At 45.4% G+C, this 12,635-nt stretch overlaps 1 protein-coding gene across 1 annotated transcript; it reads right to left on the bottom strand.

Annotated features, from left to right (window-relative positions):
• Positions 1 to 5,109: 5,109 nt before the first annotated feature.
• LOC119307857 (auxilin-related protein 1-like) lies at positions 5,110 to 12,629 on the bottom strand. The gene is made up of 8 exons (XM_037583944.1): positions 11,841 to 12,629; positions 9,272 to 10,802; positions 9,069 to 9,192; positions 8,890 to 8,987; positions 8,674 to 8,739; positions 8,376 to 8,465; positions 6,064 to 6,240; positions 5,110 to 5,748 (listed from the first exon to the last, which is right to left on the bottom strand). The coding sequence occupies exons 1-8, from the start codon at positions 12,392 to 12,394 to the stop codon at positions 5,710 to 5,712; spliced, it is 2,679 nt and encodes an 892-aa protein (XP_037439841.1). The 5' UTR covers positions 12,395 to 12,629; the 3' UTR covers positions 5,110 to 5,709.
• Positions 12,630 to 12,635: the final 6 nt, after the last annotated feature.

Genomic DNA, 12,635 nt, shown 5'->3' with positions numbered 1-12,635 from the left:
ATAAATACAAATGCTTTCACACTTGTCGATTTCACAGGACATTGTTTCAAAAACATTGAACAATTTTTCAGGTCTTAGTGCATCTTGTCCTACAAATTAAATACCATAAACATTTACAGAAAAGGTGGACGAGGGATGCAAGGGATATATTGCCAAGAGAAACCAGCTGAGGCGGGATGGCGTGAAAGATCAAGGAATTCCAAAGTGGTCACATACAAGCAGACCAAGCTCTACATATTAGTGTTGGATATTGTTAAGCTTGCAGACACAATTGTTGATTGATATGCTATGCTAATCGATAAGATGCAAGAACTATAAGCATCATTGTTGTTGTTGTTGTTGTTGTTGTTGTTGTTCTAAACTTTAAGATCTTGAAACTAATTCATGGTGTGCCTATTCAAATACATTTGCATTCTAGAAATGACATGAACAAGACCAACATTTGGAAAAGATGTGGGTCATTTCCAACGGAAATAATGGCCCATGCTCAACGTTCACCTAGCCAGAGGAACATGATACAGTCGAGCTCTGTTGCACACATGGGTGGGCTGACATTTCCCGACAACGTATGATGTAATACATCTCCAGCCTGGCTAGGTTTTCTTTCTTTTGAAGTAACCATGCATTTCATTAACATAAAACATTCCAAACTCACGAAAACTACCGACGTGTTTGGTTGCCTACATTATCTCCAACCAGGCCCAGTTGGGCCATGAAAAAGTGTTTGATTGCAAACAGGGCGGCCTGGCTCGCACAGGCACAAACTTTAAAGTACCCCAGATCCTGGCTCGTTGGGAACGCTTGAATACGCAACTTCCAGCGAGACAGACTGGGCGGGGCAGAAAAGGGAGTCAGCGCGCACACTACAATGCAAGGTGAAATCGAGCGGAGATGGCGGGAGAAGTAAACCAGCCGAAGCCGGATGACGTGAAATCTAGCCTCACCCCACATATACTCGCTCATCCCTAGCTCTAGGACAAGCACTTCCTCTGTTCATAGCATCAACGGCGGTGACGACGACGACTTAGATCTGTGCAAGCGGCGGCGGCGGCAGCAGCACACTCCGGCAGCACGAGTTGCTTCTTCCCTTCTTGGCATCCGTGTGGTCCTCCTCGACTCAGCCATGGCCATCCTATCCTCGTTGTCGTCTCCAAAGCTGGTAAGCAGCATACAAGCCCCCCTCCTATGTTAGACCGTTAGGCAAGGTGTATGATCGACTTCGCCATTGCTCACTGCACCATCAGTGTCGCCTAGGTTATCGTCAGACAGATGAAGCTGGTAGTTCAGGTAGCAGCACTGATAGCTGTGATTTAGGCCTGGCTCATGTTAATCTGCAAGAGAGCTGTTTGTCATGCTGACAAGCCTGTCATATGTTATGATCCAATGTTAACCCGAGATAAGGAGAGGATAGCAAATCTGAACCACATCTACAACTGCAACAACAAAGAGGCTCTGTGGATGCTAAGAATGAGAACAACACCTTTTGTCAGACTTGTGCAGACGTTCAGGAGCAGGGGGCTGCTAGAAGATAGCATCAACACCAGTGTGGAAGAGCAAGTTGCCATGTTCCTCCATGTTGTCGATTTAAGCAGAGGTTTAGGGTTATCCACAACATGTTCAGGAGATCACTGGAGACCATTTCCAGGTACTTCAGTCAAGTGTTGTATGTTGTTGGGGGAGCTCAGAGGAGAGATGATCAAGTCACCAACCGTCCGTACTCCTAGCAAGATTCGCACTAGACCAAAATGGTATCCATATTTCAAGGTGAACATTGACAGTATAGTTCATGCCTTGACATGCTCGTATTGTTCTTCTATAGCCATAACACCATCATTTCATGCCATTTCAGGATTGCATCGGGGCAATAGATGTTACACATGTCACTGCTAGAGTGCTGAGGTCACAAGCTGTAGCATAGAGGGGGGAGAAAGCACTACACAAGCCAGAATGTTCCTGGTGCTGTTGACTTTGATATGAAGTTCACATATGTGCCAACTAGCTAGGAAGGATCAACACATGATGCTAACATTCTAACTGACAGCATGATTCGACCTGATGGCATCAATGTCCCCGATGGCAAGTTCTACTAAGGAGATGCTGGCTCTGCATGTCGGCCTAGTTTTCTTCCACCTTCAGGAAAACCAGGTACCATCTGGACGAGTTCTCCTGTAGGAACTATCCTAGAACTCCACTGGAACTGTTTAATCTCAGACACTCCATCCTTAGAGTTATGGTTGAGAGGGCATTTAGAGCTCTCAAGAATAGGTTTAAGATCTTGGAACATAAGACATTTCACACTTTCCCCATCTAGGTTAAGCTTGTTCTTAATTGTTGCATTCTGCATAACTGGATCCTGTAATGGGGTTGTGATGACCTGGTGCCAGAGGAGGAAGAGGTGACGCCTGATGATGTTGTCAGCCCCAGGCATGGTGTGGAGGCACTTGACAACGAAGCCTCGAAGAACAAAAGGATGGAGTGGGCTCGGGAAATGTGGGATAACAGAGGTTAGACAAGGATCTGAAGAAGAAGAGCAACAACGATAGAAGAATCAGCAGCAGCAGAAGTAGAAGAAGAAACAACGACAGTAGAAGAAGAAGAGGATGAGGATGGACTTCCAACTAGTTCAGCATCGATGAACTTTCCCCTATTGAGCCATTTGACTTTTATATTTGTACTGATATTTGTTAGTAGATAGGGTTAACTGTGATTTGTTTCCTAGCAAGGAATGAAACTATGTTCAAGTCGTGTGTGGTAAGGTCACCACTAGTGATAAGTGGTGGTAGCACCTTATGCCATTTGCAACCAAACAATGTGTAGTTTGTGCACCTAGTGCAACATGGGCAACCAAAGGCAGGTCAGTATTGCTTCCCTCATGCAGCTAGTCTAGATGCATGCAACCAAACTATGTGCAAATGATGGTTTTTAGCTTGTTTTACCCCAGCCAAGCCCATCTGTGACATAAATGCAAAACAGCAAAAGACGATGCAGGTAACCAAGCACGTCATACCAGAGATTACTGGAACCGTCACGTGTCCTGAACATTATGGAGAAACAATCGCAAAAGAAAAGAGGCAAAGGGCCCTAAGGGATCTCTGCATACACCATAACCGACGGCCATCTCCAACTCCTAGTGCCGTCGAGACCCTTGTCGGAAGAAAAGAAGAACAACCTTCGTTGTCACAAGAACCATGGAAGCACCATTGCCATAAAGGTTTTGTGAACCGAAGACCAGGCCTGCCGCAAAATGGCAAGGCACATATCGTTGTGGCGTGTTGGTCGGGATTGTCCCCGTGCCTTCCATGCTCCAAATCTAGTGTTGCCCATATGTTGCCCACAGGCCTCAAACCATGCTTCAGGGCCACCATCTTGACCAGCACGCCGATGTCGCCGCCCAAGGCGGCCGCCATCGGCCATCTCTGGCCAGGGATTGTTGACCGCGAACAAGAACACTCGGACAGAACAACGTGCTACCTGTAGACCGGGCTCCAAACTGCATTTTTGAAGTTCAGAAGTTAAAAAGGGCAATTATGGTTGGCCATGTGTATAACTAGCATACACCAAAGCCAGAGGCACTACTATAACATAAGGAAAGGAAAAACGCTTTCTTTTTAACCGGATGATTTCTCTCTCCCGTAAGCCACTTCCGACAAGTGCCATGTGCCCTCGTATGGCCCACACACACCTCTTTCCCCTTCCTCCTTATCCCCTTCCCTGGGCGACCAATGCACTTCTTTTTTCTGTCACTGCTAGACTCTCGTCGGCGCGTGCTCTTCCTTTCTCCCTTTCCCATGCACCCTCTTTCTCCCGCTCCTCCTCCTTCCTCCCTTCCCGCTCCACCGCCGATGTTATGAGCTCCGCTGCCCAGCACCGATGCTCCATCGTGGTCAGTGTTGCCCAGCATCATCGACACCATCGACCGTCACTACGATCGGTGTTGCTGAGCATAGCCGGTCGTTGTTGCGGTTGGTATTGCCGAGCATGTTGGTGCAGTGCCACATGTGCTACGGAGCAGGAGAGGTGCAAACAGTGGATCTCATAGTCGGAAGGGAATGCTTCCACGCAGTGTGCATGGTGTCACGTCCTCGTAGATTTCAGCGGGTGGCGGAGTTGCGTTGCAACACATGGTGTTGCGGCTCGTAGATCTCGCCGGTGGTGGAAGTTTGCAATGCAAAGGGCATGGTACAGCGTGCTGGACGACAAACCTGCAGTACAACACGCTCGTGCGGCTACTTGTTGTGTTGACCATCCATCAGTTTGCGAGGGACAAATCTAACGGCCCAGGACCCAACTGATTTCTCCACGAAATCAGTCAGTTGATTCCTAGCAAAGTGGTCAAGCACAGCATATGGGATGATATCAATAATTATGTTTTGTAGAATCGCTGAACCAAGCATGTGACGTACGTACACGACAATTTCTAACTGATAAACAAGTAGTCAGTTGAGTTTTAGGGCCAATTCTTTTGCTAGCTTCTAGAATAACATCCTCCCTACCCAGCTTATTCTAGTAACTAGTAGGCTTCGAAAAAAATAATTTGGTTCAACTTTTAGAATAAGCTGGGTATGGGGCGGCTTATTTCAGAAGCCAAAAAAGCCCCCAAAAGAATTGACCCTTAATGTGAGATAAAATTGAAAGATCCAGGTTAATTCTACTGAAATCTCAGTGTGCCGACATATTTAAGTGTGGGAACAATTTTTGAATGATAAACAAGTACCCCTCCTTTCTGATTTATAAGGCTTAACTCGAAAATCTCACCAACCAAGGTAGATGATGAGTAGTGGGATAATTTTAATACTTTGCAAAAGTACTTTATTAATGCACTCATTTTCATCAAACTATTGTGTTTGCCAATGCATTAATTGTAATGCATGCATGACCAATAAATAACTAAGAATTTCTACGTGATTTTTTTTAGTCCTTGTATGCAATGATTTAATGCACCTCAATATCTGAGCGTGTGATATGAAGCAATAGAAATGAGACTTAAAACGGGAAAGCAAAAGTTTAGGAGATACTGTTATCATAGCATGCTGACATATTTAAGTGTTTATATGTACCATGTTGCATTTGGTTATTTCTGATGACAGCTGGCGGATCTTGGCATAATAATTCAACCACGTACAGGGCAATTTGAACCCATTCCGAGGAACAAGGAAACCAAATGCTTGCTTGGTAAACAGGGCAAACCAGCTACCCAAAATTCTAGATCAACTTTATACAGAATCGTGCAGGAAAAAAAATCACTAGGCACGGCTCCAACTCCAATGGTTGCACCAGCAGTTCCCAATAAACAACACAACATAACGTATGACAGTGGCCATGGCATCAAACAGGTGAAAAATCACAACACCGATCCCGCTCCGCTGCTACACAGAACCCACCATCAACCGAGCAAAAAGGACGCTAATATACACCTACTGGTTGAAGGTCCGCTGGCATGTAGCAGCTGCGAATAGTTGTCGAATCAACACATGCACAAGGTGGAAGGAAGAAGATGGATGCAGTAAGCAAACAGCAATACAATAACAAATAACGGCGGGTGGGGCTTTCACTTGATCACTTCGTTGTTTCCCCTGACGGCATGACCGGCCGCTCCAGCTTGGATGTCCCTCCTTGAGCACCTCAAGCAGCCAAAGCAGGTATGATGCGCGGTGGGTGGACTTCTCCTCGAGTACCTCACGCAGGTGAAGATGGTCCTCATAGTAATGTCTAGAAGAGCTCTTCGGAGTTAAATTTGTTCCAGGCCTCCTGTTTAATGCATGTAGAGAGGAGGGTTAATAAAAATGTTGGGGAACATCAAAAGGTTATTTCTGCTCTGGTGTATCGAAAAGATTAATAAAAATTTATACTTATTCAATCTTGGCATGTAGAGAGGAGGGTTAATAGAAATTTCTCATATAGTACAAATCGCAAAGATTGAATAAAATATTCTACACAATATTTAGATACTATGTATAGGATTCAGCAACATGCAGGGTTTTCGTCTAGTATATGAAGCTTTAATGTACACATCCTGAGCTAAAGAAAGCATCATACTGGTGTGAAACAGACAAGTTAACACACCTTAAGAAGATCAAAAACCTTCTCGGCGATATATTTCTGCTGTAGATTTGCACCCTTTTGTTGCACCTTATCAGGATGGATGCACAAAGTTGCCTTTCTGTACACCTTTTTAACCGCAGCAGCAGTGATCAGATCTGTTAGGGATACAGGCTGCCATCCACATTCTGGCCAAAGTACCTGTTCAGAAATAACACATGGATCACCACCGGGAAAAACACAACTTTTCTGGCTTATCCTATAATGCAATTCCATGTGCATAATTAGTAGTCTATGCTTTGACTGTTGATAGCAAAGAGTTATTGTTTGAAAGAAGCTCGAACACAGCTATAACAACAGCAGAGAACATAACCACAAACATGTTTCTGGTGGAAGAGAGAGAGATTGCATCCACATCACCTATATGGCTGTATTACAAGTACAGCTCACAGCAAAGGATTTTAATTGTTTTATATGTGGCATGAAAGATATTATACTTTGTTGCTGTTTTAACACATTCTTGGGAAAAAATATAGTTTAACCAGCAAATATGAAATGCAGATCACATTGTTGCTACAAATATGGTATTGCAGCACATTTACCAAAATGTTTTTAAGATATGTACTGCAATTGGTATTAGGCTTTACGGCTAACTGATTGGTGCATGCAACTCTACAGTATCAGAGCCTACGTTTTCCTTGTTCTCTTCCCACCCACCAGAACCCCAGCTGCCTATTATATACCTCTTCCAGGTTCCAGCTGCCAGCGCTCGCCACCCACCCCTCCTTACCCACTCCTTCCCGTGGACCACCCTCCTCTTGGCTACCGGATATGTGCCTCCACTGCTGCCCTCTGTCATTATCTACGTGCAGAATGCTTCTGACATATCAAAACTTGCGCCAGTCGGTGAATTGAACCGATGCCTCTGCATCATTGGGCGCTTGTGTCTTCCTCGGGGTACATCCTCTCCGCCCATGTACCGGCACACAATGAGCGAACCATTCTAGCCCCCCAAGATGGGTGGCATGGTCATGCCCTCATCTGGCTGCACACCTCTGGGATCAGACCTCTGCCATCTCATCTCAGGCCACCGCCTCACTGGTCATCTTCTTAGACGCATTCGTGAAATAAGCCCAGTTGACCACAGTTCCTCTATTAATCATACTCCGCTGTCCACCTTTTGGCACACCAGTTTTATCCCTTTTCAGATTCATGATATCTCAGTATCTCACCACGAGTGTTGGCTGCACAGGAGATGGAAAGTGGAACAGAGACTCGTTCACTGGTGATTCTGATTCCATACTACTGAGCAAATCTATGCTCTGCTTATTGGAAAACCATCTCACAGATGCCATGCTCCTAACAGAGGACAATGACAAGTTTGCTCTTTGTATGCTTATCGCATGTTTATCATTAAGCTTCTTAGAATACCTTTGCCCTTGTACAATCTTCCACGCTAATTCTCAGTATGCATATTTGCCTGTGGAAGCGTGCAAGATTGTCGTGGGAATATACTCTTAAGAAGCTTAATGATAAATAAGTGGCCAATATACCTAGAGCACTATTGATGTCCGCAGCAGAGTAGTCCCTAATATGAGATGGTTCCCAGCAACAAGTATGCAGAGGATAGGTTTGCTCAGGAGTTTGGAATCAGGGTCAGCAGTGCACTACTCTCTGTTCCAGCCCATGTGCAGCCCCCACCCATGATGAGATATCATGAATCCAGAAGGGAGAAAACTTGTGCACCAAGGTGTTGGAAAGTGGAACAAGATTGGCATGAAAATTATTAATGGAGGAAAAATAGTCAACTGGGCTTGTCTGAGTTTTTCACAGAGCGAGGAAACAAGACAACCAACCAAGCGATGGTTTTTGGCGGAGACCATTGGTGGCCAAATGATGAGAAGAGTGGAGTTGCATGCACCAACCAGTTCATGCAAAAGCCTAAGTCAATGAGGACAGATTGGGAATATAGTACATTTAAAGCATCAGCAAATAATCAAAACTATACAATGCCATGACTGGTCACTTGGTCAGTTCAGCGAAAAAATAGTTTAGTGAAACATGCAGTTAAGACTTGGATTGCAGGAATCTGAATGCTCAAACAAATACCCTCGGAACAAAATTTAGACAAGAGAAACTATGTGTTGACCATAACGTATTGCAAGAAAATTACAGGATAAATAACCAAATTACAAAATTGAACGATAAAATAATATATTCGAGTAGACAATGCAAAAGCACATATGTAGCTTCTGTTTAGAAGAAGAATAGAATGAACAGAGAATTGACAGAAATAACTAAGAATTGCCTCAAATTTTAGCAGTTCAAGGACTCACATATTGCATAGTTGATAGCAGTGCCCGCAAATTGCCTTCTTTTCCAGCAGCCCATCGCTTAATCTCGAAGTCTAAACTTTCCGAAATTCTCTGGAATTAACAGACATCACAATTAGAAGTAAGGAGATAGCCATTAGCAGCCAATAACAAGCATCTAATGGGACAATAACACACTTCACTGACAGGCAACCAGGGAACTGCCATAGTGTATAAAAATATATGGAGACTGTATTACGTGCTGTTTACTAGAGGCCAAAAGAAGAAAAATCGGCTCATGTATCATGATAGGAGTACTTACATCTCTTTCTGCCTGCTCTCTTTGAACATTCATGTCCCGTTCATTCTTCTCAGCCAGAGCTTTTGCCTGCATACGTAGTAAAGTTAAAAATCAGCTACGATTCAAACATTTATGCATGCATCGCAATTCCACTATCATAGAGAAAATGTACAATCAACTATGAACAGCAACAAATTTTGGAAGAGAGCAATCCTTATTGGAATTATATCAACATACCGCTCGTTCACGGGTCCGTTGATGCCGCTCCAACCTAGCACGTCTTCTCTCTTCACTCTCTCCTTCAACCGCTTGAAACTCATCAGATGGCGTGGGAGCTAAAAGAACATAAACCAATCAAATGAAGATTTATAACTGGCAAACTTCAAAATAGTACTCCTGTTACGGATAATTAGTACCTCCTCCAAATATCACGGATAGGTCATCCGTAAAATTTGTTGTAGATGATGCCTTCCGCATAGATGATGCTGAAGCAGAGGTTGCTGCCGCTCTACTTTGACTTTGAGCATTAAACGTAGGATCCTGAAATTTTCACAATTAGAAAAACACTAGCAAAATATTGCCATAAAAACAACTATTGCACAAAGATTGTTGTAATCACCACTGTTGGAGCCCTTTGCTTAGGTGCACTGTTTGCTCGGGCACCCATACCAAAAAAGGACTCAAGGTCATCTGGTTTACTCTGTTTTTCTCTTGCCGCTGCTGCCGCTGCAGAAGCAGCGTGCCTCTCTCGAGCCTCAGCAGCTTGCCTTTCCCGAACCTCAGCTGCGGCCTTTTCCACTGCTGCTCGGTCAGCTCTTCTCTTTGCATCTTGTTGAACTCTCTCAACAGCAGCTCTTTCTGCTGTAGCCCTCTCCCTGGTTTGAGCAGCAGCCTTCTCCTTAGCTTCAGCAGCAGCCCTATCAGCTCGGTCTCTAGCATCCACTGCAGCTCTCTCACGAGCTTCCTGCTGAGCTCTTTGCACAGCAGCCCTCTCATTACGTAGGCGTGCTTCCCTCTCTGCTTTTGCACGTGCTTCGATAGCTGCTCTTTCCCGTGCCTCCTTTGTAGCCCTCTCCACAGCTTGTCTACCCCTCCCTCTTTCTCTCTGTTGCTCAAGCTCCCTCGCTTCTTCAAGTCTTCTTTGTTCTCTCTCCTTTTCCTCCCTTTGTCTCATCTCTTTCTCCCTGTCTAGTTTCTCCTGCCTCTCTCTCTCTTCCCGATCCTGTGCATACGACCTTGCTTCATCATCCTGTTCCTGCTGTTCCCTATTTCTAAGCTTTGCATCACGTTCTCTCTCTCGTACTTCCTTAGCATGCTTGAACTTAGCCTCAGCTTTCTCCATGGCTTCCTTCATAGCAGCTGCAGATGCTGCCGCCGATGAATTCCGCTCAGATTCATCCTCATAAAAAGGATTTGCATTGTCATAAGCTGATTTCTGAGGTTTGCCCATGGCAAATTCTTCTAATTCATCCATCGAAGAATTTTTGTTATGGTTGTAGTTCTGGGTGGAGTGCCGCAGATATTCATCATCCCTTCGTTTTGCTCTTGATCCATGCGGTTTTTGCTTAATTGCAAGAGATGGTGGTGGTCTTGAAGGTGGTGGGGCACTCGTTGGCTGTGTGAAGAGGGGAATCTCAGAAACTGTAAGCCATATCTCATCCTCAGACTCATCTGATCTTGGTGACCGGTCATCCATACCATTCCCACTGTATTTCTCGGAACCTGGAGCACCACTATCAACATGAACATCAGAATATCGGGCAGACTGTGACTGTGTAAAAATATTTTCGAAGTCCTCCACAGAAGGTTGTTGGGCTGAGTTTCTTTTCGGAAAATTTTGCACAGGGCTCGAGTCTCGGGCCTTGGTTGATCCGTTGCTACCTTTAGAGTCATCACTCAAATTTGTGGTAAACAAAGGTTCTGATTTTGGGACCTGATTGAATGCGCTAGAATCCTCAAATAGACCACTGTCAGCAGCAGTTTTTACTTGAGATTTTGAATGCCTACCCAATTCATCCAAGGGATCCGAGAATATCCCAGAGGATTGACGGGCTGAAGTAGAAGTTGTTTCAAAAGAAACAAAAGGGTCGCTTGCCATGCTAGCTGGCTGAGATGTAGGCACCCTCTTTTCTTTAGCACCAGCAGTTTGCCTGAGATCATAAAAATGAGAACGTTACAAACTGGACCCATTTGTAAGGAAGTAAACATCTATCAAAGTAAAAAAGGTGAAAATAACGAAAATCTTTGATCAATGTAGTTTTTGCCTAATCACAAGAGATCCATGTAAACATAACAGGCAACAAGTTCATAACCTCATCAACTTTGTTGCATAACCCATTTGAAATTGCATTAATAAATTGAATCAAATCAAATTTCCTATTTTTTCTCTGAAAGCTCAAAAATCAAAGTGAACTCGCGGCGTCACAAATTCATGTACCAATGTATCAGAATTCACATTAGTTGGTATTTAATCTGAATGGCAAAAAGAGGGGAAAAAGTGGTTGGCGTTTTGCCTACTTGCGGATAACTTGCATCTGTTACGAACAACATGATGCAAAAAGCAAACTGATCAGGGAGCTTTGCAATATAATTAAAAATTACTAAATCGTTCAGCTTTACATACATCAGATTATTTCTAATAATCAATTTCATTAGGCAAACCAAACTCCAAATGATATAATTTCGCCAACTTCTATTATAATTTGCTCAATCCAATCGAAGTTGGCACACCCCTCAAATCATAAGCCGCTGCACTGTGCTCCAATATTTTTCGATATAATCTGCCCCTTACGAATTTAAACTTCATCAATGTCAACTGATTCTACTAAATTAAAAAGAAACTATCATGCATTAGAAAGCACGAAAAATACAATGTACCAAAACATAATCTCAATTTGATGAAACTTCTGTTGCATAGGCGCCTAAGACATGCAGCTATAACATGTACAGACTGGTCTAAGATCTATCCAAATTACCTACAGCTAACCTAACATAATGCATGTAGGGATGATACAGGCCCAAGTGAATCAGGGCAGCAGAGCTCTAAAACAGATCATAAATGCATTCCTGACTGAACATGTGTAATACCAATGCAAACCTATTACGTATTGGCAAGTTACAGATTCTACTCAACGCAACATTCGGTACATACGCGCATAGATAACTTCCACACAGATAAAAGCACCTACCTTTGCTTCACCGGGCTGCTCCTGCCAATCCCCGCAAACAAATCATCAAACCCCGCTGAGGCGGCTGCTGGCCCGGGCTTCCACTTATCTTCCGGCACCTCCCTAGCCACTGACTTGGTTCCGAAACCAGCGAGCAGGTCGTCGTCTGCAGGGGCCGGCGCGTGGTTGCCCGCAAAGACGTCGTCGTAGCGCACCGAGGAGCTCTTCACACCGGGGACCCCGTCAAAGATATCGTCGTCGTAGACTGGCTTGTCGAACACGGGCATGGACGAGTGCTTGGGCTTGGGCGGCGCGGCTGAGGCAGAGGGCTCCGCGAAGGAGTCGAACATGGAGTCGATGGAGGTCGGCTGCGTGGGCTTGGGCGGCGGCGCGGAGGACGGGGCCCCGAAGAGATCGTCGTAGGAGGGGGCGGATGGCGCGGCAGCGGCGGCGGATCTGGTGCTGTCCCAGGCGGATCCAGAGGGCGCCGCGGCGCGGGCGGCCGACATGGGCGCAGCCTTCCCCTTAGGGCGGAGGCCGAAGTCGCGGGCCAGGATGCCCTGGAAGTCGTCCATGGCGGCCGCGATGGCAGGAGGATCGCTGGATCTGGGGCGGGAGCACCCGGCCCAGGCGCTTCGTGCCCGCTGGGGATTGGCCCCTTGGAACACTAGACGACGAGGGTGTGAACAGAGCGAAGAGGCGCGGTGGTTCTGGGGAGGGGGCAAGAGGTCCCAGGCCCGAGATATCTATCGATCGGATGAATGGGGAGGCGTAGCCGGCGCCTGGGTCGCCGGAGACGCCGCCGTCGAGGTCGCC

This window comes from Triticum dicoccoides, chromosome 5B (assembly GCF_002162155.2).
Source record: "Triticum dicoccoides isolate Atlit2015 ecotype Zavitan chromosome 5B, WEW_v2.0, whole genome shotgun sequence".
NCBI classification, from domain to species: Eukaryota; Viridiplantae; Streptophyta; class Magnoliopsida; order Poales; family Poaceae; genus Triticum; species Triticum dicoccoides.
Note: the sequence above shows the minus strand (reverse complement) of the source record. Positions and strands in the feature narration are given on the sequence as shown.